The sequence below is a fragment of the Pteropus vampyrus genome, unplaced genomic scaffold (genome assembly GCF_000151845.1).
Source record: "Pteropus vampyrus isolate Shadow unplaced genomic scaffold, Pvam_2.0 Scaffold286, whole genome shotgun sequence".
NCBI classification, from domain to species: domain Eukaryota; kingdom Metazoa; phylum Chordata; class Mammalia; order Chiroptera; family Pteropodidae; genus Pteropus; species Pteropus vampyrus.
This window is the reverse complement of record NW_011889067.1, coordinates 745,044-772,076: the sequence shown is the minus strand read 5'-3', so window position 1 is coordinate 772,076 and position 27,033 is coordinate 745,044. Positions and strand designations below refer to the sequence as shown.

The 27,033-nt window shown below is 37.4% G+C and overlaps 1 protein-coding gene across 1 annotated transcript in view; it reads right to left on the bottom strand.

Annotated features, from left to right (window-relative positions):
• Positions 1-26,342, bottom strand: part of HDGFL3 (HDGF like 3) — a 40,991-nt gene extending 14,649 nt beyond the window's left edge. The window contains exons 1-4 of the mRNA XM_023520980.1: positions 26,274-26,342; positions 2,512-2,588; positions 857-995; positions 346-504 (exon numbers count right to left, since the gene is read on the bottom strand). Coding sequence (XP_023376748.1) covers positions 346-504; positions 857-995; positions 2,512-2,588; positions 26,274-26,342 — 444 coding nt within the window. The remainder of the gene's footprint in view (positions 1-345; positions 505-856; positions 996-2,511; positions 2,589-26,273) is intronic.
• Between the last annotated feature and the right edge of the window lie 691 nt (positions 26,343-27,033).

Here is a 27,033-nt window from a genome sequence, read left to right as displayed (position 1 = left end):
GACGGTCCAGCATAGTACTAGGTCTCCTGTATTCCTGAATTCTTCAGCATTCATGTGGTGGTTATTGCAGGAGGCAGACCAGCTTAGATCCTTGACTAAAGAAAGTCCTCCTCCAGCTGAGAAGGCGGTATTTTAGGAGCCAAATCAGCCCCAAAGAGTCAATAGCCGGTTTCTCTCACATATAAGGTCACCTGTCTTATTCCCTTTGGCTATCCTGCCTCTAAGGATAAGGCTCCACAGAGCTAGTATATTTCTGTGCGCCCAACGAATGAATTAAAAATAATCTGAGACGTTCGATGACTATGCATGTAACATTAATAACAGTGGGAACAGTTTCTCAGCAACCTTGGAAGTGTATGACTTTTTCCGTTTTGAGCCGGCTTTCTCATTCTTCCTTTTGCCTTTTCCATCTTCTTCTACTCTATCACCTTCTTCCTCGCTGCTCGCATCTGCAGTATTTCCTCCTTCTCCCTCCGTTTCTGAAGAGCTCTGTTGCTGAATTGCCTAAGAAATAATAGAATATTAATTAACTAATTATATTTTTGAAAAAATAGCAAAGAACATAGACTGTGCAAAGAATCATTCTACTTTAATTTGAAAGGGTTCAGCTTACTCTTAAGATTTTCAAAATAAAGGGCTGTCAACCTCAATTTTTCAGTGACTACCTGACTTGAACCCTCTTGGGTAACAGAATTACATTTACTCCAAAATGCTACAGGAGCCAAAAAGAAGTCTGACTTCAAATGGACAGAGGGAAACTTTTAGTACAAAGGACACGTAAGAATGATCCAAAAAGGAATTAAAACCAAAACAAAGAAAGGAGCTACAGCAAGTGACAGGAAACTAAAACCATTACCTGGTATCCAGTGAACTTTACTCCTGGGTTATTTTCTATTTCCCACAATCCTTCATTAAATCCTTTCCGTTTGTTTGACTTTCCAAACTTGTCTTTGTATTCTTTATATGGAAAAAGGTCTTTGGGACCTAGAAATGCCCTGCAGACATACATTAGAAATAGAATTGATACTCTGACCTTCAAATGTAAGATATTTTTTATCTCATTATCGACTAAAGTGCCAACATGTTTAAATAAACAAATTAGAAGTATGTATAAATCCTCTGAGTTAGGTACATATCACAAGATGTTTCATACATATGCTTCAAAGCAGAAAAAATGGATAGCTGGCCACACAGCAAGCCTGGGTCGGGCTACTTTCTAGCAACCTCTTTACCGAAGAAAACATGGTAAGTTGCACAGTCCACAGTGTCTACTGGATAAAAATAAAACAAAAGAAAATGAAACTAACTTCCTGAAAGAAATACAACTATTTCTCATGTGAAGACCAGAAACACATGTCTTCAGGACCCTCTCCTGGCAAGCTTTCTTTCCAGACGAGATGAGAAAGATGCCCGAGTGGCAGAGAGAGCAAGCTAAGATGAAGCTCATCCCAGGCTCTACTGACCCTCTTGTGAATACAGGGGATGACTCTGAATTTGAAGACGTGTAAGATTCCACGATAGTTTTTAGCTTTGCCCCACATTTGCAATTTCTATTCCATTTGTGTGCTTGCTGTAATTAACCATATATATCCTTAGTATCAAGAGTGCCAACTATCCACTAGCATCCATGATCTTCTTTCTTTTATTAATGGGTCACTTCTCCCAACTACAGACTGTTTCCCAGCTTTCCATTACAGCTGGATGTGGCCCTATGACCAAGCTCTTGCCACTGGAATGAATGTGAGATTAAATGATGCATGAAGCTTCCTTGTCATTTCCTTACAAGGAGTTACTTATTCTTCACCTCTTCCCCTTCCCCGCTCCCACTACCTGAAAGATGCAGAGGTGCTGCTTAGCCAGTTTGAGTTTTAATAAATTTTTTTTTTTTTTTAGAAATAAGCAAACAAGAACAACACCCTAGGGACAGGACAACATGACAGAGGAATCTGTGTCCCTAGAGCAGAGCACTCCATCCACCTTGCTGTATCTGCCTATCTCTGAATTGTGTTGAGAGAAAGAGACTTCTATATTGTCTGAAAGACCTATCTTTTCAGGTACCTTTATTCAACAGTTTAGTCTGTACTCGAACCAATACAATTAGAAAACCTTAAAAAGGTGGTATGTTTGCTTCAGGGTCCAGTGAATTGAGGGAGCCTGAGAGGATTAATTTTGTTCTGTAAAATATGAATGGAAAAAATTTCTCTAGAAGGGAAATATGTAAGAACCACAAAAGAAATGACTAGGAATGGTAAGGGGACCACCCTAGGACTTAAAAGTGTCCTAAAGGAGACTTCTGGGTGATGCCCAACATTTAAGCAGGAACAAAGACATTCGAAAACAAAATAACCGAACATCTTTACCTTAAGAAAAACATATTATTAAGGTTGGTAATTTTATAGAATTGATTATAACAATTTTAACAACATATAAAATGTTACAGATCATCTAGAAACAATGTAGTCTAGCGGAGTCAAAACAGAGTTGAAACTTTAAGTTGCATGGTTGACTTACGTTTCATGGGTGCCAAAAAAGAAGATAGGGTACTTGTTTGCTGGAGGTTTTACTGCTCCCTCTGGGAGTTCATCAATCTATTAAAGAGAAATTTAAGTTATTAAATATTTAGTTAAATTGTGTAAAATAGCATAAACATGATATAGACACTGTGATAACTTACTGCTAATTTCAAAATAAAATTAATAAAAATCCCAACAGTTTTTCTTTTGTTGAACCTTACAAAATGATTCTAAAGGTCATATCTGGCCCACCACATAGACAGTAACATTGTAAATTGATTATAACCATTATAGTCATACATAATCAGGAGCCAAAACTACTCATTTCCTCCCACTCAATAGAATTACTCCTGAAAACCGATCCTAGTGAAATAATTCAAAAGAATAACAAAAAATCCCAAAGATACACCTTTTCGGGATAATAGCAAATTTTTACACACACACATACACCTAGATGCGTAAGCACTGCAAGACAGCAGAATTATGGAAAATTAACTTAATGAAATATTATGCAGTCACTAAAAGATATCATCTCTTGCCTGGACTGCTCCAAGTCTCTCCCTCCACCCATTTAAGCAATAATTATCTTTTAAAATACACATTTGACTATGCCATTTCCTTGCTTCAACTCCTTCTCCAGCTTCTCAATACTTATAGCATTCCCAGCTATGAATCTGAAACCTGTGCTTTTTAAAAATAAAAATACTCCAGCCTTTTCCTAGACTTAAGATTCTTACGTACGTCTGAGGTTGGGAATTTCTGATAGGGAGGAATCTAAATTCCTCAGAATGTCTTGGGAAATATTCCTTGACTCCCAAATCTCCATCTGTAGCCCCAAAACCTTTTATTTAGTCTCCAGGCATGAAATTGCAGACATCTACAAATCATTTCCATTTACAGGTCCTACGAGCAGCTTAAACTGAAGGAAAGGCTACGAACAGGAGAAGAGGCACACTGTAGTGTGGAGAGCAAGAAAAGGGCCTGGAATCCAGTCTCTGGAAATCCACGGGCCTTGTTAACGAACACACGGTGACAGCCTGAGGATCACGGCAACATCGCAAGTTCATCTCTGAACTGAATGAACCGTGCGCCACAGGGCAGACGCTCTAGTCTCCTGAGAAAACACTGACTTTGAGTCCAGAAATTTGAAGTTAAGTCCTGCTTCCAATTTAAATTGTGAGACCGGAGGGATCACTTACTCTTCTGGGGCCCTGACTTTTCACATCTGTAAAACAAGGTGGCTGCACTAGGTAGCCTCTAGGATTCCTTCAAATCCTGAACTTCCTCAGCTGTCTAAAACTGAACTAATTTCTTTTGAATCTGTTTTTGTTTCCAAACTTAATTATTGGAACATTGTACTAAAGAAAAAATCCTAAACCTTTTTATTATTTTCGCAAGCCCTGTATTGTTTTGCACCAAATTCTACCAATCTAGCGTCTGAAATGTCTCTCAAATTGATCACCATTCCCATTACTAAATTTAGTTCCCTAAATCAAGTTCTCAATGATCTTTTTACAAGGTCATTAAAGCAGCCTTTCAAAATATCTCATCTCCCAGCTTTCTCGTTACCTACCACACAGCTTCTTGTATGGGTTACATTCAGTACTACACCACAAAGACAACTTCACATGAATAACTTCATTCTCAATAAATTCAACACATTATATATGAATAATTGTGGAAATAAACACAACATAAAAATTTCCACATTAACCATTTATCAGTAGTGTTAAGAATATTCATTCTTGTGAAACAGATCTCTGAAAATGAATAACTGTATTTTAAATCACCAAAAAATAGAACTTAAAATGGAAATGCACATAATTATATATGTGGCAGGCACTGAATTACTAGTTGACATAACACTATCACATCATGAGAAAACTGAAAGTGAACAGTTCTTTAAAAACCTTTAAAAACTTTTCTTCCAAACAAAAACACAACTTTTGGTTAAACTCTTCGATTGCTATGTCATATAACTAATATCTACTGCAGAAGTTGCAAACTGATGGCCATTGGGCCATTTCAGGCCTCAGCATGAGTTGTCTGGCTCACACAGGGCTTTTTAAAAACTGAATTAGCTACCGACATTTTAAAACAGGAAGATTCACATTAAAATCCAGATCAATAACTTCTGTGAATCACACACTGAAGACAGGAATAAGCAACACTAAGCTCGCACTTCCACAAGGCAAAAATTAGCTGAAGATGATCGAAGGTTATGTGCGTGCTCTCAAGCTTGTCACACTCCCCATGCCCTCTAGAGGTTATAAACGCTGCTTTCCTTATTTACATGGGTTGCCTGGCCCCTTCAGGTATTTGAGTTCGTGTCCCGTGTAACAAATACTGCCAAGGATAGTAGTAACTGGCCTTACCATCACGCTGGCTCCTCACCAAGGTATTAAATAATGTGTTGACATGCACGCGCACTATACTGAGAGTCTTGTGTTTAATTTTTTGAAAATCATACTTTGACAATTTTGGATTTATTCCAAGTTATTCAAGTGGGTGAGCTTCCTGCACCAATCAGAGCACACCTCCCAGGCTCTGTTCTTTGGCTCTTAGAATGGCTATCAGTGGCAGCAAAACTTTATCTTCAGAGTTTATTTTTCTACTGTTCTTGTTTTCCTGACTTTGTGTTTTTACTTTTATTTCTGGTTCGTTGAAATGAATGGTTCTGATTCTGGTTTGCACACAGCCAATGTGTTACTCCTCATAACAGAATGATGGGGACCTATTGTCTTTTGGGTGTGACATGGCAGAGAATCTGGAATCTTGGTCTTTTGGTTTATAGAATATGTCTTGCTTCTACTGAAAAGAAAAGGCCTTTGAGATGTAGATCAGTGGTGCTCTGTATTCCCTCCAGCCAGTAGCTGAGGTTTTGGACCTGAAGCTGTCAGCTCTGTGTCTACACCTGGGACCCTTTACCCCTCATCTCCCTTGTGTGAGCTTGAAACGTTTTCTTGCTTCTGGAAAGAGCATTAACAAATGAGACACAAGTTTCTTAAAAGAGCTGTTTCTATTAGTTTATAGATACTAAGAATCACAAAAATCTATTATAAAGGAACATAAGAAGCCTCCAGATATAAGAAAGTGAATGAAGAATACTTTAAATATGGTAGCCTTTTAATTTCTGTTCTTTGCTTAGCTGGTCTGCTTTGCTCTCTGCAGAGACACTCCACCCCTTGCAGCCTACAACTCCACAGCCCATGGAGTAAGGCAGTCTCATGCTTCCTAGAAACTTGTCTTCAGAGTTTTCCATCCCTGAACTGTCACCACCAGTGTCACCTAGGGACTCATTAGAAATGCTAGTTCCCAGTCCAGAACCCAGACCCATGACTCAGACATTTGGGGGGTAAGGCCCAAGAATCTGGTTTTGAAGCCTCCAGCTGATTGTGAGATACACTGTGAGACATTCATCAGTCTATGGTTCCAGTGGACGGGTTGCCATCAAATGCTATAATAAATGTGGTGGCCTTTTAAGAAAAACACTTCTCACAGAAACTTAGCTTAAAAACACTTTTATATAAGAATCCATATTTAAGTAATCAAAGTGAATCCATGAACAAATCTGAACTTATGATAATTAAGGAAAACGTAAAACTTGATAATTCTGACAAACTTTTCTATATCAATAGCAATTATGTTCTGTGGTGTGTCAGATCAAATATAATTTCCATCAGTTAACTTTAAGACCTTGGCCTAATAATAAGTTGATTAATAATCTTAGCATCCTTAAATAATTTCTAAGTAAGACAAAATACAGAACACTGCTCACCAAGTATAGTTTTAACATATGGACGATTTTAATTTTTATGTTATATAGTGGCTATTTTTGCCACTTATGGAAGGTACAGAAAAGATATGTGTATTAGGTATGCTCATAATGTTGCTGGTTTGCCAAAGCCTTTGTGTATGACAGAAATTTCTCAATTATCTAACTGTGTGAAACAGAAGTCAGTTACTTTGGTTAAGTTATAATTGCTATGGAGATTGAGACTATATTAAGAAAACAACAGTGGCACAAAAGTATGATCGTGTATGCAAGGTAACAGGATGCGTTTCTGTTTATTAATGGGAAACATTAGTGTTGTACTTGAGGTACTTAGGTTGTTCCAAAATGTGAAAGAAGATAATGAAGGACAAACCCTGAATGCATACTGAAAACTGTAAGTTTGTGAAAAGGGAAATTCATTCGCCTTAGACTATAACTGCAAATAACAGTCTAAAAATATACAATGAAATATTAAAATTTTGCCAAAGCTAACTCAATTTTGATGGATTTATTCATAAGATTAAAAAAAGAAAGCTTCAAAATCCATTAATGTCAAATATTTATTAATATAAAAACCAGAACTTGGTTTTCTCTGTTAAAACAACAAATTGGTCTTACAGTATTGTCTGTTCTTAACAAGATGTGATAAAAGGTTATTCTTCACCCTCTGAATAATCTGCACAGACAACAGAGATGCCACATCTCGCCAGAATAATTGAGAGGACACAATGTACTGAGAACACAGTGCTTTTAACTTCCTGTAGGCTTTTTGTAGGGGACAGGCCAGATGACTTACTGAGGGTCCTCGTGGCTGATTCTGGAGGAGGGGCTTATGGGGAACGTCAATTCATCCCCACTGTACCTGGGGAGAGCCAGGCTCTGACTATTAAAAAAAAAAAACCCAGGCTGACCAGTAAAAAATGAAGAATTTGGATTATGATCTTCATATAAAATCTTTATTTAAGCTTCTAGGTTCCCTTCTTTTAAATTATAGAAGTCACATTTTAAACTGAAATGTCTAAAAATTTGGCATAGTCCTCCATTGCCTTTCTCATCTTCTAAGCAATTGTCCACACAGGTTCAATTAACAGGTAAAAAAATATACCTGTTTTTCAGGTTTATTTTCACTTCTATTGAGGCAAAATTTATACAGTCAGTATATATAATATACTGATCTTAAATATGTATTTGAGAATTTGATAAATGTAATACCCATATAACCAACACCTAATCAAGTACAAGACAGTTCAGTCATCTCGGAAAGTTTCCTATTTCCTGCCAGTTATTGCCACGCACCACAGGCAGCCACTTCCTGATTCCATCATTATCGGTCAGCGTTGCCTGTTCCTGAACTTGAAAACAAACAGTAAGAAGTCTCTGTCATTGGCTTCTTTTGCTCAATGTATTTTTGAAATGAATTCACAGCACACATGAGCTCACTCTTTGACACAGCCAAGTAGTGCTGCTGTGCACTGAGGGACATTTGCATCGCGTCCAGTTTGGGCCATTGCGAATGAAACTGCTATAACCATTCCTACATTTGTTTTTTTTGGGATATACACTTTCATTTCTCTTGGATAAATGTCTAGGAATAGGACTACTGTGTAACAGCATAAGTATATGCTTAACTTTGTAAGAAACTGCCAGACTTTTCCAAAGTGGTTATACCATTTTAAACTCCCTTGAGCAATGCTGACGTATTTAGGAATGAGATACAATAATTTATGCAAGTTATTTTAAAATATATAAAAAATAAGCTGGATTGATGGATGGATAAAGATTGTTAGATGGATAGAAACGTGACAAACCAAACCAAACCAAATGTTAATTGTAGAATCTAGGAGGTAAGTATATTGGGTTTGCTTTACATTTCAACTTTTCCGTATGTTTCAAATTTTTCATAATAATATTTGGTAAAAATAGGTAGGAGGAGAGGGGAGAGAGGATAAGGGTAGTCCAGCAAGTGCTTATATCCTTGTCTATTAAGACAGAAAGTCAACAAATAGTGTCTAGTCAATAAATCAAGAGACAAGAGATTGTTGTATTTCATTATAAGCCAAGGTTGAGTTTTAACTATGTACACACAATACTTTAGCTAAAAACAACTCAAAAAAGAATTTTTTAAAATTGCCAAATTGCCAATAACAGAGATCGCACCAATTATACTTCCACTGATAATGTGAGTCTGTATACCCTTATATTTTCACTAATAATGGATGTTTATTGATGTACCTTACTTAAATTTGCTATGTGAAAAATGGTGTTTTAATTTGCACTTTCTTTATTATGGATGATGCTGAACATCTTTTCATGTTAAAAATTATTTCTATTATGTTTTCTATAAGTACCTTTTCATAACCAATGCCAATTTTTCTACCGGGTTACTGGTCTTTTGTTATTGATCTGTAAAAGTTCATTTTGAGTTTATATGTTTTGCAGCACTTTTTCTATCATGTTTCAAACGTTTTTTATCCATTTATAATTTGTCTTGATTTCATCTGAAACATTTTTGTTAGCAGAAAATTCTTAATTTTTATACGGCAAAAGCTAATCTTTTCCTTTCTGATTTACAGGTCTGTATCTCGCTTAAGGGGCCTTTCCTATTCCAAGATTTCAAAAAACCTTCCCATGTTTTTCCTTGTATTACTTTTGTGGTTTTAATGAGTTATTTTCTTAGGCTAGAAATGTGCCTACTAGTGAGTGTGGGGAAATGAGCACCCACGTAAAGGATTACTGGGAATGTAAATGGCTACAAACATTTAAGTTGGTTTGCTACATGTAATATAAAATTAAAAACATGCATAGCACGTGGCCTAACAACTCCCTTCTGGGAACCAATCTACCCTACAGAAATCAGAGCATGAGTATGTAAAGACAAACATGCCAAGATGTTCACTGAAGCTCTCCTGCCAAAAGAAACAACAAATGGGCCATCAGCAAAGGAATGGTTAACTAAATCATGGTGCAGCTTGGCACAGCCATAGCCAAGATCTTTATGTATTGACTTGGAAAGCCTGCAATATATCAAGCACAAGTGAAAAGAGTAAGCTGCAGAATACAAAACGTAATTCCAGAAAACTTTGTGTGTGTGTGTGTGTGTGTGTGTGTGTGTGTGTGTGGGTGTGTGGGTGTGTGGGTGTACGCGCACGCGCTCCCAGGAAAACATTAGGAGGGCACACTCCAGACAATCAATGCTAGTTGGCTCAGTGGAGCAGGAACGGTAGTGTTACAAAACTATATCTGCTCTGAAACTGAAATTTAAAATAAAAATATTATCTTTGTAAGTGAACCAATAAATATGCAGATGCTCAGGGCTTACCCCAGAAAGTCTGATTCAAAAAAATAACTGCAGGATGGAATTTCCATTAGGCAGAGAACAAGTGGTCAATTAAACTTAGCAGACCCTGCTGTCTGCCTCTGCTGAGGATAACGCTTCCTCTAAGCAGTCGGCCCCTCTAACGACTGAATCAATGAGACCCTTACCTGCTCAGACGGGAAGAGCACCCTCTCCCACACCGTGGCTTGGGAACACGTCTCCAGTTCTAAGCCTGGTTTGAATTTCTAAGGAAACTATATCTGTAGAACTTTAGCCTTCCTTTTCCCATTTCCCCAGCAGAAATTCTTAGTTTCTTCAGTGAAATTTCCTTAATTACATGCAAAATTTTATACAGTATGTTTTAATGCGGAAAGATTTTACTGCTTTACTCAGATCTTCCTAACCTTAACTCCCCCACCAAACAAAATTTAAAGAAAGATAATTACATAAAACTAAATTCAGATACCTGTGAAACCAATTCACAAGACCTGTGCCAATTTGCGCACGTCGTTTTTGGTGTCAATTTCACTGGGTCTTATGTTGTCGACATAAAATGATATGCAATATCTGCTTTTTCCCCCCCTTAAATTCTATTTTGCCTGATATAAAATGCTACCAACTCTGAGTAAAAACTCAGGTGCGATAAACACATTTGCGGTTTGTGGGTAACTTTTGCCTTCTACTATTTTGTTAGGATGGTCTCTTACAAACATTACATTGTTGGATTTTATTTATTGATTCAAATGGAGACCATTTATGCTGGTAATATCATGTCTGGCTTTTTGCGCCTTTTTCTCTTCATGTTTACCTTTATTCTATGAATTATAACTCATATATCTCATTTTTAATTCTATAAGAACTTCAAATATTACACGAACACTATTAAAATAGTATTTACATAATAATATTAAGACAATATTTATTCTGGTCTGAAATAAAAGGTATTTAGTGCTTTCCCCATCTTTTCTCTATTATGTTTTACTGTTTGGTTTAATAAATTAGTAATCACTTTTCTTGTTACAGTGACTATAGGCAACTATCCAGAGCAGATGCCTTCAAAGGTGTAGCAAGCAGGCAAAGATGAAAGAGGATGTCATTATGGAACTACCTGAGTGTCAGTTTCAGCTGAAGGTCCAAGACAAAGGAAAATACATTCCAAAATGAGGTTACTCTTTCAGACTTGCAAATAATGCAGTCCAAACCCTTGTAAAGTTCTTCCCCAACAACAAAAAAAAGAGTTGGCTAAGAAAAATTAGAGCTGAAGATGAGGTAAGGAGTTTTGGGAAAAGCTCCCTTTCTCTAAGACCACCTGGAGAGCTTAAGATATGTCTTCAAGAGCCTGGGAGTCACAGAACACTGAGCAATCTTGAGAAAGAGTACAGGACTTTCTGGTTAGTTAGTCTGATGGTACCATGAAATGGGTGGGGACTGCACTGCGATTGGCTTACACTCCGAGTTTCTTGTGGGAAAGATACAAATCTTCATGGACCATTAGCTAGAGGTAGTATGGGGGTTGTTTTCAAACCTGTCCAAGAGGGCAGCCTGGAGGAAAGAGGACCAAAGCAGAAAGAAGGGGACATGTACCATGTGCTGTCCAAGAATGAGGGAGTTTTAAGTAACTATTCAGAAGACAGATTCATTAGATTGTTTCAAGACAAGTGAAAATGAGACAAAACCAAGAATACTACTGGTGGTTGGTGGTAGGCTGGTTCTAAAATGATGCCCAATATTCCTCATTTCCTGGTATTCATGGTCTTGTGTAATCCTCTCTTCTTGAGTGTGGGCTTGATCTAGTTACTTCTAACAAATGCAATAGGCAAAAGTGACGAGATGTCACTTCCATCTTGCTGACTCTTGCCCCTTTGCTTGTTTGCTCTGAGGAAGCCAGCTGCCATATTATGAGCTGCTCTATGGAGAAGCCCATGTCACAAGAAACCCGGGAAGGGCCCTGGCCAACAGTTCGTGAACAAATGAGGCCTTTAGGTCAATTACTCACGAGGAACCGAATCCTGCCAACAACTACTGCAGTGAGCATGGAAGCAGATCCATCCCCTGGTCAAGTGTTAAATGAGTACGATCTTGTGAGAGCCACAGAGGCAGAGGTTCCAGGTAAGCCATGCCTGAGATAATAAAGGTGTGACATGCATATCCCAATTCAGCATGTTATTTAGAAAAAATTAATTATACTTTGGATTATCATTTTGGTGACTGCTTTTTCATGTGTTATATATACATTCGCATTTGTTTTACATGCATAGGATATGTCACAGACAGTTTTATCATGGAGGTCCTTTTTCTTCTAAATAGAGGGGTGTGTGTGTGTGTTTAGGAACTAGGTGAATGGAGGCTTACCTCCACAACCTTCCTCAGACTTACCTATCCCCAGGTAATTATTATTGATAACAAAGTAAGTTTTTCCATGTCCATATACACAATCACATACATACAAAGGTTTTATACACAGGCAGAGGTTTCTTTGGAGGGAGGGGGACTACTGTGTCTCAGAAATACACACGCACACAAAATGAATCATATTTTTTCAAATTCTTCTTAAAGTCAAGTGGCATAGATCTCATTTATTTTTAATGGATGCGTAATCCAGTGATTGGATAACGTATAATTCAATTATTTATTAACCTATAATAATGTTCCCCGAGGGATTGGTATTTACCTTATTTTTAGTGTTTTTGCCCTCCAAAAAAGCTACAGGAAACGTACTTAAGATTTTTATGTACTGGTGCTTCTAATTCCATTAAGATAGATTTCTAGGAGTGAGACTGTTGAATCATACATTAGAGGTATTTTTCATTTTAATAGATATTGCCAGGCTGCTTTCAAAAAAAGCTGTAATAATTCACATTTTCACCAACGTATGAAAATGACTCCCCTTCCAATCTTTGACAGCATTAGGTGTTATTGCTCTTTTAGATTTGCATTTCCCTGATTAATGGTGAGATTAAACATCTTTTCATAGGTTTATTGGCGGTTAGGATTTGCCCTTCAGTGAATTGCCTATTCATATCATTTTTGCATTTCTCTACAGGGTTCTTTTTACTATTCATTTGTAATATATTAACCCGATATCTGTAATTTCCATTGCGAATCTATTTCTCTATTACATAATATATCCATTGAAAGTTTCTCTCTTGAGTCCAGGACACTCTCCTGATGCTTGCTTTTCCTTCCTCACCATCCACTTCTCCGCAATCTCCTTTCACGGCTCCTCATCGCCACCTACTCTTACAACTGTGGTGACCTCATACAATTCCAAGGTTCCGAACGCTATTTACGTGGCTCATCTTTCTATCCCAAACTCCAGACCTCCCTTCTGAGCTTCACACTCACATACTTGGGTGTCTCACAGGCATTTCACATTTAAAAGGTCTAAAAACAAATTGTTAGTCTTGTGGCCCAACCTATTTATCTTCCGGTGCTCCCAATGTGAGTGAACGGCATCACTGTCCAGTCAGCTGCTTCTGTCAGAAACCTGGAAGTTCTTGTTTCTCTCCCATGCAGACATACCTCGGCTATCACTAAGTCCTTTCAATTATACCCCCAAAGTCTATCACCAAACTAACCACTTCTTTCTCTGTCCACTGTTCTCTCTGGTCTACTCCATCATCACTTCATGCCTCAACTTCTATAAAAGGCTAACTTGGCCCTTTGGATCCACGTTCCTGCCCTCCCACCTCTGCCCTCAATAATCAATTCTTCAGACCCTAAACACAAATCAGATCATGTCATTTTGTTTAAAACTCTGCAATGACTTTCCATAGTTTAAAAAATCAACTGTAAGACCCGACATGATATAAATTTTGTCCACTTCCTTGAACTCATCACCTAACCCTCTCCCCCAGTCCTAGCTCGTTTTTTATTAGCCTGTGGGAGAGAAAAGAAACAGCAGAAAGGTGGGAGGGAGGAAACATTCTTTGCGTACGTTCAAATTTAGGATAGCAGCAATGACCCTGAACGCCTCTGAAAAGAGGGACCTAAACCCTGGACTACTGACATCAGACAAAAGGCAAAAATCGCTCAATCAAAGTACATGCATGATAATCCATCGAATAAATACCTCAGAAGTTTAATTCATAGCAGCATTAATAACATTCTAAAGATTTAGAACCATCTGCTAAATGCATCCTATTGTACTTTATCTCTTTTTAAAGATAAAGACATGAAGATAATTTTGTCTTTCTGCCAAAAGCAACAATCTAAAAATAAAAAATAAAAAAAGCAAAGCAAAGAACAAAACCAACAAAGAACTTTTGATGAATATATGTTTCTGACAGGATTGTTAAACAAATATTTAATAATAGAAAGTAGACATTAAGAAGAAAACACCATTATGTGCCACAGTTAAAAAGAACAGATAATGGCAATTATTCCAACTAGGGAACTAATGCTAACTTTCGATGTTTCAATGTAATTGTCAATAAATTAAAAAAAAAAAAAAGGCACAATGAAGCTAGTTGCAATAGTTCCACAAGTAGAGGATAACATTTGGTTCTTGGCACAACAGAGTCCAGAAAATACATAATTTTTGGATAATTTTCTCAGAGATTGCTTCCTTCAGTTTATGTCTCAGGGATGACATTCGTCACATGAAAATCTGAATAATTCTAGGCATAAAACAAAATTAAACCACATTTTGTCTTAACTGTGCCTGTTTTTGACAAAAAAGCTGGTAGCTTAGCCAAACCATCCTAACTGCCTTATCTGTGCAAAAACTCATTTGATCATTTAAATGATCGCTCACAGGCGTGTTTCTGAGTACTATCTTATTTTTCTTGTTCTTGGTTCTACCCAGGTGCCTCATACAAGGCTAGGCCAGAGCAACCTTGTGAGGTCTGTCCTCAGTCTTACCTTTTCACCTTTCAGTGCCTCCCTCTTTTATTTGATAACATCACAATGACCCCAGGACCTATACTGCTCTTGGCTTTCCCTGCATATGCCGCACACGGACTTCCATAAAACCTGACTGTCTTGTAGATACCTCTTCAGTCCTATTTGTTGCTTATCTAAATAAATTACAATGAGCACAACGCTCAACAGAGTGAAAAGGCAACCCATACAATGGCAGACCATATTTGCAAATCATGTATCTGATGAATTAATATGCAGAATATATAAAGAACTCTTACAACTCAATAACAAAAACCAAACTACCCAATTAAGAAATGGGCAAAAAAACCCTGAGTAGATACTTCTCCAAAGAAGGTAAACAAGTGGCCAATAAGCACATGAAAAGATGCCCAATATCACTAATCATTAGAGAAATGCAAATAAAAACCATGAGATATAACTTCACAACCATTAGGATGGCTATTATAAAAAAAGAGAAAATAATAAATGTTCAGAGTAATATAGAGAAGTTGGAACCCTTGTGAGCTGTTGGTGGGAATGCAAAATGATACAGCCATTATGAAAAATAGTATGACATTTCCTCAAAAAATTAAAAATAGAATTATAATATGATCCAGCAATTCTACTCCTAGGCACTTACAGTAGTTCCTCCCTTCCCCACGGTTTTGCTTTCTGTGGTCTGTTACCTGCAGTTAACCTCAGTCTGAAAATAGTAAATGAAAAATCCCAGAAATAAGCAATTCAGAAGTTTAAAACTGCCAGCTGTCCGGGTAGCATGATGAAATCTTGCGCCATGCTGCCTGCTAGTCACTTAGTAGCCATCTCAGTTATCAGACTGGTTATGAGACAACATTCACGTAACTTTTATACAGTATGTTGTCAAAATCGTTCCATTGTATTACTAGTTATTACTGTTAATCTCTTACTGTGCCTAATTTGTTAATTAAACTTTATCATCAGTATGTATGTATATGAAACAATGTTGTACATATAGGGTTTCGGTGCCTTCCACAGTTTCAGACACCTGAGGGTCTTGAAATATGTCCCTCCAGATAAGGGGGGTTATTATACCCAAAGAATTAAAGGCAGGGTCTCGATAAGATATTTGTACCCTCATGTTAACAGCGGCATTATTCATAATAAAAAAGGGTGACGGCAACCCAGGTTTTCACCAACAGATGAATGAATAAACAAAATGTGGTCTATTTATATACAATGAAATATTATTCAGCCTTAAAAAGGAAGAAATCCTGACACATGCTACAACATGGATGAACTTTTTTGGAGGATATTCTGCTAAGTGAAATAAGCCAGTCACAAAAAAAAGACATATACTGTGTGATCCCATTTATCTTTGGTACCTAGAGCAGTCAAATTCTTAGAGACAGAGAGTAGAATGGACGGTGGTTGACAGTGTCTGGGAGTAGAATGGAATGAGCAGATCGTGTTTAATGGGCACAAAATCTCAGTTTTACAAGATGAAGACGTTCTGGAGACGAACGATAGTGATGGCTGCACAATTATGTGAATGTACTAAACACTACTGGACTGATCACTTAAAGATGATTAAGAGGGTAAATTTTATGTTATGTGTGTTTGACAATTAAAAAGAGAGAAATTTACAATGAGCACATAAATAGCTCACCCCAAGACTGGTTTAAACTCTTTTCTTTCCTGAGCTTTAAATTTTCTAAATTAAATCAGGGTGTCTAGTTGTCAAAATGGTTAGTATGAATTCTGTACTCCCTTTCATTTCTCCCTCTCGTCCCGTGGAGGTGAGTAAAGGGGCAATGGAATTTAGTGCAGCTCTTTCTAATTTGCTCTGTAACTGTGAGCAAGTCACTTGGGCAAAAAGATTAATGCATTTTAGTTTTCTCATCATTCCCCCCAAAAAACAACACTGGAATTCATCTTAAATCTTACGTCTCAGGAGCTCAGGAGGCACTATCATTTAACTTTTTCATTAAAGACTTCAAAATTGTCTGCGGGGAGGGAAGAACCAAGAGCACAGAACCTAAAGGAAGGTTCCTGCAGGATGCAGCGTTTTCTCTCTCCAATGAGTAAGACTACACAGCCCTATCACAAACGAGAGGACAGTAAATGGGCAGTTCTAAACTTAGATTTCAATGTGCTGTGACAAAAAGGGGCTGAAACCCAGCCTTTTTGTAAGGAAATGCCAATGTCTCCATCTATTCTCTTTTTCCTGTTCCTTCTGGGCTGGTCAGTTTTAGTTACTTCTCGTTCACTGAGTCCACCTGACTGTTCTACACACACCTCGCTTTTCCCCTTCCCCTCTATGCACCTACCCCTCTGTTCCTGAACCCATCCCAAGCTCTCTAAAGGAAATGTCATGTTTCATTAATTTTCACGATACTAACTCCATCAAGTCTGAGACAAATCCAGAGTAACACTCCCAAAACCCTAGAGTGACTATGACGGTGGAACACACTAGTGCCACCCGATTCTCACAGCCCTACCTTCACACGGAAATGACTGGAAAATAAACAAAAGAAAAGTTTCAATGACGGAAATTAAGACGATCACACAACAACGTGTTTAAAACCAGGAAGCATTTCTACTAACTAAAAAATTAGATAAAATCTTGAAAACTGTCAGCAAAATGTGGGAAAAGGGGAACATCTCCTGGGGTGGTCAAAAAAACAACATGAAGCTACATATACACTGTTTTATACAACGGACACTTTAAAAGGACAAAACAGTTATAAGTAAAAGACTGGATAAAGATACATCAGCCAAATATACACAAAAATAAAAGCAAAGTAATATCAGAAAAAGTACTATAAATTAATGAGCTGAAAAAATTATGAAATGGTACAACGCAGAACACTATACTTTGGCAAAAGGTACACTCTACTCTGAAGTTTTAAGTCATAAACATTTATTACCAATGAAGCTCTGAAATTTATTAAATAAATGGTAAAAAGTATCAGGAGATGTAAAAATATAGAATGTAAAAGTGAGGATTAAACTCCAGAGGCAAAATAAGAATTGAAATGTGCTCTTTGGATGGCAGGTCATGGTACCTCTGGAGGAGGGGTGAGCAAGAGGCCGAAGGGTCACTTAAATTTAAAAAGCTCAGCTACCAAGGACAGCAGAACGCAGTGGCTGAGAGATGGGACAGATCACGATTTCTGGCTTGAGGAGGAAGAGCCACAGAGGGGAAGAGGCTGCCACAGTCTAGGAGAACAAAGGCCTCCTCTGGGTCACTTCTCTACCCCTGGCATCGATGAGAGCACCTAGGGCAGGGCAAACACGCAAAACTATTTACTGAATGTTGAATGAGAAAGGAGGGAGAGTGGGGTCCAATAAGGAGGGCAGCGGAGAGGTGAAGGGGCCAGAAGGGAACATTTTTTGATTATCCGTGATACTTCAGGCTCTTTATGTTCACAATCCTTGAAAAGATCCTGAGTAGAAGGCATTACTGTCTCCATTTTACGGATGCGTCCCTCAAGGCTAAGAGATTAGGTGGCGGCACCAGGGGCGCAGGGACCATGCAGACGCGGCTCCCTCTGCCCACCGAGCTCTTGCTCTTCCACTGCATCCTGGAAGTGAACGTGTGAGCTATGAAGGTCAAACCATCTGCTGGAGATGCGGGAAGGAAGATGAGCAGGAGGAGAGCAGTGAAGGTACCCACCGACGGCAGAGGAGGAGGGACAGGGAACTGACCCAGGGCAGGCCAAGGCCTGTTGAGCGGCAGTGGTGTTCGGGACCTCGATGAAATCAGTCCCGGAGCTGCCCCAAGTCTGCACGTCTCTGCGAGTATGCCCAGGGGTCTCAGCAGATGATTTGCTGCCGCAGAAGCCCCAGGAAGGAGTTTGTCGGGTGAACGCACAAAAGAGAAAAGGAAGCTGGAATGAGAGCAGCTCCAGTGCTTCTGGTCTGGATGGGAAGGAGTAAAGCCAGGAGGTGGGCGGTACGCCCAGAGAAAACGAGGCTAAGGCCTACTCAGGGTTCACGACAGTGAGTGAGCAGCACCTCTAGGGGCAGAGGGCTCTTCCTACCGTCAGCGCCTCTGCACCTGACCAAATTCTCCAACTGTCCATTCTTGTCGAACTGCTCTACCCCTGTAATCTGCTTTTACGGCACTACAAAAACAAGGGACACATCTGTTCTTGTTTCCCTGATCTCTTGCAGTTAAATCAATCTTTGCCCCAAACAGGAAGCTTATTAAAAATGAGCGATGGACACCATCATATTTCATAACTCTATCAAAAGCTTTGTCCTCCCCTGCCACCCTGCATAACACAAGACAGGGCCAGTAAACAGCAGCAGAAACAGAAGGCTGAGCTGGAGAACAGCCAGGGTTCTTGAATACCTGGCATGACACAGAGATTGATCTAATATTATCCCTTTTGTCGTCAGATATTTCCGTTTAGTATAATAGAAATGTGCTTATCTTGTGTGAGTCAATCAGCCATATGTGAGATGTAAAACTGTGCTTACTGTAACTTTTCAGAAATGTATCTTTTCCAGAAATTAAAATATGCCTTACTATCATCAACACTAGGTTTTCTCTACCGAGACTGCTGAATCTACTAATGGCAAGAAAATCTCTTTTTGAACAAAAAGCGATTTTAAAGGAAGTAGAGAACAATTAGAAACGTGTTAGTCCCATGACTTCACATCCACCTTAGAGGGTACCTGCAAGTCTTCTGGCTTAAAAGTTCCTCATCCTCAGTCACACATAGCCTGATACCTCCACAGTCCAGTCTCACAAACCCAAGAAAATCCCAGAGCCTCAGTACCATCAGCCAGGGAACAGAATACAGTCGAACAGTACAATAGTTAGCAAATGTATGGAGCTTATCATGCTTAAGAAGGTATGTGTGCAAAACTACAATTAGGTTCAAGAAAGTTATAGATACATTTGCAGTCCAAAGATTAAAGATGAGAGTACAAAATTTGCTCTGTATACTTAGCCTTTTGAGATCAAGAGAAATAATGGCTTGGATGGTTAAATAATGTAACTTTCATTTTTTATATTCATATGACCTTCACAGAGACTGTGGCTATAGCAGATTAAAAAACTCAGGACTGTTAACTCATCCCCCAAATCCAACTACTCTTCTATATGAACAGACCAACTCACATAGGTTAATTTCCCTTTGGCCTAATAGACCAGACCAGTGCTTTTCAAACTGCAGGTAGTGAAACTGATTTTGTGAGTTGCAATATGATTTTATACAAAATGAAATATAAATGTATCAGAATGCATCATATATATGATTTGGTGAAAAGATTTATCTGGTGTGTGTATATGGCATTAATGTTTATTTCTTAATGTTGTTAGTCAAAAAAATCTGAAAGCCACTAAACTAGACTGTATTAGCATCCATCAGTAACAACAACTCATTTCCAAGATCTAAATACTTTTTCAAAATTATTAACCCTCATGGAGCAGTCCAGTGGAGACAGTAACAGTTCTGCCTTGTTTGAAAATAGTTGGTCTCATTTAGAAAGTCACACAGAGGTCTAGAGGGAACTAATTTTCAATCCATTCAACATATGGTAAGTATAAAAGAATGAACTGAGAATTTATAACTCTATTCCTCTGAATATGCATTTCCTCCAAAATTAAAGATGCCAATTACTACAAAAGCTCTACTTCAATGACAAAAAAAAAAAAAAAAAAGGAAAAGACCTAAAGCCTCCCTACATAAAAATTTCTGAATCTTCTGTGAAACTCATTTTTGTATTTGCTAACCACCACTGAACCTATCACTTATAACAACTCTCATCTTAAACATATTTTGCAATAGAAGCTAAGAAGTTACTACTATATTATCAAGAATTTTCCAGTCCCCTGGAGGCAACCTTGTTTACTGCTTATTCTCTCACATGCTGGAGACTGGATATCTCCTTATCTGGGTAGTCTAAGAGTCTCTTATAATCAGACTTAGAGAAACCACTCGGAACTCAGTCTCAGGGATCAAGCGGAGAGCAGTTTATCCACAGACCCTTCTGTAGAGCAACACAGTCCAGTCCAGTTTGCCCCCAAACTCAGAAGCTATGCATAATCTCTAGAAATGACCCATCATACTTAGGAATCTGAACAAGGGATAACAATGGGAAGTCCCCAAAACTCCCTAAGTCTAAAGCCAACTCACCATCATAAAGCTGATGAAAGACATACCATACCACCCAAACCGCAAATGCATTTACTGAGACTTTACTAGGTTCTAAGCATTTTATAACGAGTCTAGTGTTCCTGCGAGGTAATTATTAGGTATTTACTTAGCAAACACTTCTTTCATGTACATTTTAATATTTGATCTCTAAGGAAAAAAAAAAGACAAGAAAATAAGAATTATCATTCTCCCTGTTTTACAAAGAGGTTGTAAATAAAAAATGCTCAAACCTAACAAACCAAGACAGCGGCTGAATGAGGTGCCTGTCTTTTAACTCCTGGACCTGTCTTTCCAGACACTGCAGGAAACCTGGAGGATGTCACTCAGAAGGCCTGAGTTCACTAGTTTCTAGATTACTCCACGCTTCTTACTTCTCTGTGGCTATCTGTGACCATATTGATGTTAGTTACCTGACTAACAGCAGCAAATTCTTATCTAGGCACGAATAAGGTATAATAGAAAAATTCAATTACTACCTCTATTTTAATCAGCTGAGAAGAGATTATGCATATGACGAATGGCAGTGAAATAACACAGGAAAATGCTGTTATGGGAATTGAGAATGCAGTAAACTGGCAAAAAGCAACACAGGCTAGTAGCAGCTCTTATGATTTGGCCTCTAGGCTCTACTGAACCAGTAAATCTCAGAATTACCTACTTGATATTCAAATACCAGTGTTCTCTCACGGTAAAGGTTTTAGCACTTTACCTAAATCAACACCATGCTATTCATTCAGAATGGATTTTAACAGGTCTCTGCTTTCTCTATATGCATAACTAATGTCTTATTTATTTTATCTTACTGCCTTGTGTCAGATGGCTTTCAAAGATGTAAAGACTAGAGAAATAAGTGTTACAATAAATGTTGACTTACAATTGCTAGATTCACAACTTGTGAATTATCTATATCTGTAGTCTTCTTACACACCGCCAAATGCTTCTTTAGCCCTTTCACCTAATCCAGTATCACGTTTCTTATTTCTTGTGGCATTCTTAATGGTCAGAGATTAAGGCACTTATGAAGCAGGTGACCCTAGGTGAATTTCTTAAGCTAAATCTTGGTTCTCTTATGCGGATATCTACCTCATAGTGTTATTACATACAGTCATCCTAACTTGTAATCAAGACATACAATATATGTGATTTGATAAGTTGGTATGACATATATATTCAGCTTCACTTGTAACCAAATTAATTCAATTAAATGTTTATTAAAATGACAAAGGTTTTAAAAAATCGGAATCATCTATTTTTAATGAATATGTGGGAAAAGATATCCCCTTATTCTTCTAATAGGTAAGAGAGTCAAAACTTTTGGGGAGGGCATGATAACAATATAAGTCTAAAGCTTCAAAATGTGCTCATGTTTCCCCACCCAACTCAGAAGCACAATTTCCAGATACCTGTCTCAAAGAAATAAGTTAATGATTTAGCTAAAATAAATGTTTTTCGGAGTATTATTTTATAGTAAAAAAAACCTGGAAATAACCTAAATGTCCTATAATAGGAAGTGGTTATTATTCATAATAAATAGGTCCATATCATAACTTACCAGATGACTACTACAAATAATGTTATAGAAATATATTCATTGCCACCGAAAATCTAAGATATAGTATTTAATTGGGGGAAAAAAGGATGCATAGCAGTATATATTACAAAAATTATGTACCTGCATATATGCAAATACATATTCATGATGCTTCTAACTAGGTATAGGGATATTAAGCTTTCTACAATGAACATTATTACTTATGTTACAACATTCTTTACATAGGTGAAATCAGTCTTTATAACATGGTCATCTCAGGCTCTCTTTTAAATAAGGATAGTTTAAGCAGTGTACAGTATGAGCAAACTACTTTTGGTGCAAAGACCACTACTGACCTTTAAGGGTCTTTACAGTCAGCACTTCTATGCTATCTGTGGGAAAGAACTAGTTTTTAAAAAAATTTCTAATGTGTTGCAGACTGACATTTTTATAAAATATATTAAAGATGAATTAGAAAAATAAAATTAAAATACAGATTACAAACATCATTTTAAAAATCATTAGATTCATAAAGTTACTCTATCAAATTGCTAAAAAATGTCTCAACTCTTACTCTCAATTTCTGTACCTAGCTTCTCACTGACAGGTAGCAGTCTGCAGACCATGCTTTCAATGGCGCTGCTCAAAATGCCTAGGAAGCCTTTTTGCTGTGGACTAGATTCTGATCTAACATCTGGAGTCTCTTCCACAACAGAAGACAACTTTCTCCAACAAACAGTAATATTTGGGTTCTTCCCCTGTTATGTTTACTATCCTTACTACTTTATAATGTTTTTCTAATGCTAACAGACATCTCGACAGTAATATATAATTTTACACCTTCAGTCATTTTCCAAAAGACTAAACACAATCTCATGTAGCAGAAACCTGACTTCAGGGAATTAATATTTTCCAAATCATGGGGAAACAGTCGTCATTAGGGCATTCCAAAGGGGATGTGCCAGAAATACAGATTCATATGGGTGAAATGGGAGCACTGGAACATGTACATATTGGTACTGAGAGTTTAAGTGCCTATCTGCTCTCAGGACTAAGTAGAAGAAAATGAGACAATTTACCAGTTCCTTGGCAACGTGAGTACAGTCCCTGGGGACAAGGCTGAGGGAACCTGTGTCACTCTACCTGAGAAATGTATCAATGATGGACTCCTTTGGACTCGGGCCAAAGTAATGAAGATTATAAACACCTTACTTTAAGATTAAAAGGACTTTAAGTCTCAAGTGATTCTCTGAAAGTATGTAACCTGGTCTCCAGAAATAAAGTCTCACAGTCTAGTAGTTTATTATCAAAGGCAAAAAAAAAAAAATTCAAATAAATTGAGGATTCTCAACCAGTATTTATATTAATAAAGGATGTGAAAACACTTTAATTGTAATCATGCTGTTATTTAAAATTGCTGAAATTTAACCTATTAAAAGAAAAAGGAAAACCTACACCTAGCACAGTGACTTACACACAGTAGGTGCTCAATACAAGTTCAATAAGAGTTCGGCTCTTTAAGTTGTCACAGAATGGTAAATCAAAGGCTTTATTCTTATTTTATCAAGTGAGAGGTTGAAACTAGATCAAAAATATACCGAGCAGCAACTTGGCAGGACTGAAGCCTTAAGGAAAAAAAATTCTCATCGAATGCTAAGAATGGTGAAATTCAATATCTGAAGCAGCTTGGGGTATTAGGTTCTTCTTTCTCTACCTCATACATAGTGTTTTAAACTGAAGTATTAAACTGAAGTACACATCCACGTAAACCACTTTCTACATCAAGATACAAAACATTTCTAGGGCCTCCTCCCAGTTAGTAACCACCTCTCCAACCTCCAGCTCTCACAACCTGATCACCATTAATCAGCTTTGCCTGTTTTTGAATGTCATGAAATCATACAGAATGTATTGTCTGTATCTGGCTTTCTTCATTCAATCTTGTATTTTTGCGATTCAGCTATATTTTTGTGGGTATCAGTAGTTTGACCTTTTTTATTACTGAATAGTACTCCACTGCATGGATTTACTACAAATTGGTGTACCCATGCCCCTCCTGATGGACATCTGGGTTGTTTTCAGTCTTCTATTATGGATAAAGCTGCTATGTAGAATGACTCTTGCACAAGTCTTTGGGTGGACATAAACACTCATTTCTCATGGGTATATGTCTAGAACAGACTGCTTAGTCACAAGGTAGGCGTGTGCTTAACTACAGTAGATCAGGCCAGTTTTCTAAAGTGATTGTATCATTTGAGAGTTCTCATATACAGTTTTTAAATTTAAAAAGCTCTTCATTTGAAACTCAAGAATTTTGAGACTTTTTTGTTTTTCCATCTTTTAGAGCAAAGGTAACATAAGCAGAGTGTTCACATCTCAGTTTCTTATTTTTACCTAAAAAGTGAATTTTACTAATATTTAATATATAAATCGACAGTAATGTCCTTATTTGGATGATTGTATTTATCCACTTTGGGCGTACTGTTATTTACTGACATTTGTTTGTGACTGGCTGAGAATTATGGACTATCTACTTCTAACTGAACTCTTGCCAAATAAGTAAGTAGCTAAAAGGAAACCTACAAATACAATTCTAATAATGTAAGTAGAAGCAAACAAGGAAATGGCCGAGGTGACAGTTCTATTATAAAAGTTATCTTTAGAAGATAAAATCTGTGACCGCCTAAGTCAGATATCACAAGAAGCAGGCAAAAAATATTCTAGAAATTAATAGTTTGAAAAATACAGACAAATTATTTTAGTAATATTTTGCCAAAAAGAATTTTAAAACATAAAATACTGTTTATACCATGTCATTCCTTTTAGTTTTTGTTTTTATAATGTGCATATTAGTACAAAGTACAAGTATATGTAATTTTAAAGTAAATTTACACATATTTGGGATGCAGTCTCAAAGTTTTTTAACCAAGAGGCTACACAATCAAAAGGGTTCGGAGACTCTTGTTTCAGCATATTTTTTCAGTAGTAAGCTAGTTAATATTTAGGCATAAATGAACTTCTAATTTTGAAAGTCATAGACAATAAAGCATACTCCATTCGAAACACCTAGCTGCTATTTAATGTTAAAATAACACATCTGAACAGAGAGCAGAACAGAAATCAACTAGGAAGAGACATAAATGGACTTTCACAGGTACTGGTACTGTTCTACATCTTGGTAGGGGTTTGTTATACCAGTGCACACATTTGTCAAACTCACTGAATGGCACATTTGAGGTGTGTTTCAGTCCATGTAAATCTTATCTCAAAAGGAAAAAAATATTGACCTCTAGTTAATGATATGCGTGCTGAAGTGTCAAGGAGTAAATTATAGTGATGTCTGCAACTTACTTAGAAATGCATTAAAATAAGATTGACTGCTGTACAGATATAGTGATATATGAATAAATATGTGACAGGGCAAGTAAAATGTTAATTATAGAATATAGGTGGTAGATATACAGGTGGTCACTGTACAATCCTTTTCACTTTTCTATTTAAAATTTTACATGGTAATATGTTGAAAAAAATCTACTGAAGAGCTGAAAATTTAAAAATGTGTAACGATACAGAGGAAAAGTTAGAAATTCAAAAGGAAAAGGTAGAAACATTCAAGTACCACTGCTGGGTGCTTTTACATATACTAAATCTGTCTGGTGAGAATTATCTCTATTTTAGACTAGTAAACTGAAACTTAGATTACAGACCACGCCTGAGGTCCCAGAACAGGAAGCCCGGCTAAAAGCTGATTTCAACCTGACCCTTTACAAGACATGTGAATCCTCTTGGCCCACATTCCACACAAGGGGTGGCGAGGACCAGATGTCTTCCCTACAGCAGGGCAGTCACTTCTCCATTCCAGCTCTGACTCTTAGAAAGCTGAAATCTGCCTCCCTCATATTTTTCCTCCTAAAGTTGAATTCTTGGAGGGTCATACAGAATCCCCATGGGAATGGCCTTCACAACAAGTGATAGTATTTGAAATCTAAATGAGTAGGGATTTTTTTTTCCAGTTAGTATTTTATAACATCATCATCTACAAAGCTATAGCTAGGCGTAAAATGGGGAAATGTCTCATAGAATTGGGATTAAAATGACTATACATGTGAAGCACACAGCACTGTACCAGAGTAGGGACTCGAATATCTTTTTCTTCTTTGTCTAACATTTCCCTTTCCTTGGAAACTGCCAACATGCCACCGACTATGAAATAATACACTTAAAAAAAAAAAAAAAAGACTTAGATCTTCTTTAAGGAAGTTAAATATGAACACAGGTTTTTCTTTCCTGTATTTACTGTATCTTATCTAACATAACTGATTTTCTCATTTTATTTTCCATTTTGCCTTGGTTTGAAATTATAACTTCTAGGAATTTTATGTACAATTAGATATACAACTAGGACCACTTCTGCAGCACTTTTGTTTCGAAATTACTACAGGTGACCAAGCTATGCAAGCAATCTGTTAATGAAATTTTAAGAATACTTTCTTTTTGACTGAGAATAGTTTTCAACGGTAAGGTTATAGAAAGCCATTGTGTTACAAGGAAATGACCAACTGGTGATAACCTTTAATTCACTTTTGACCATGTATAAACATGGTCCTATCGCTGTTTATTTCCTACTCAACAAATACATTCAGGGATTCCCTAAAGGGCTCAAGTCACAAATCTTACCCCTTTAAGCCGTATGGCACTATAGCACGAAAGATAATCGGTTAGTCTACTATGAAAACTTTGCCTTATCTAAGGACAAAACCTACAGTCTGGATGTGGAGAAAGTTATCTGCGGAGCCTAATGGAACCTGAATAAGACTGTTTTTTTTCCACCTGAAATCTGAGGTTGTGTAAGTGGTGGAAAGAATCCTAGAGATGATAATTTTATA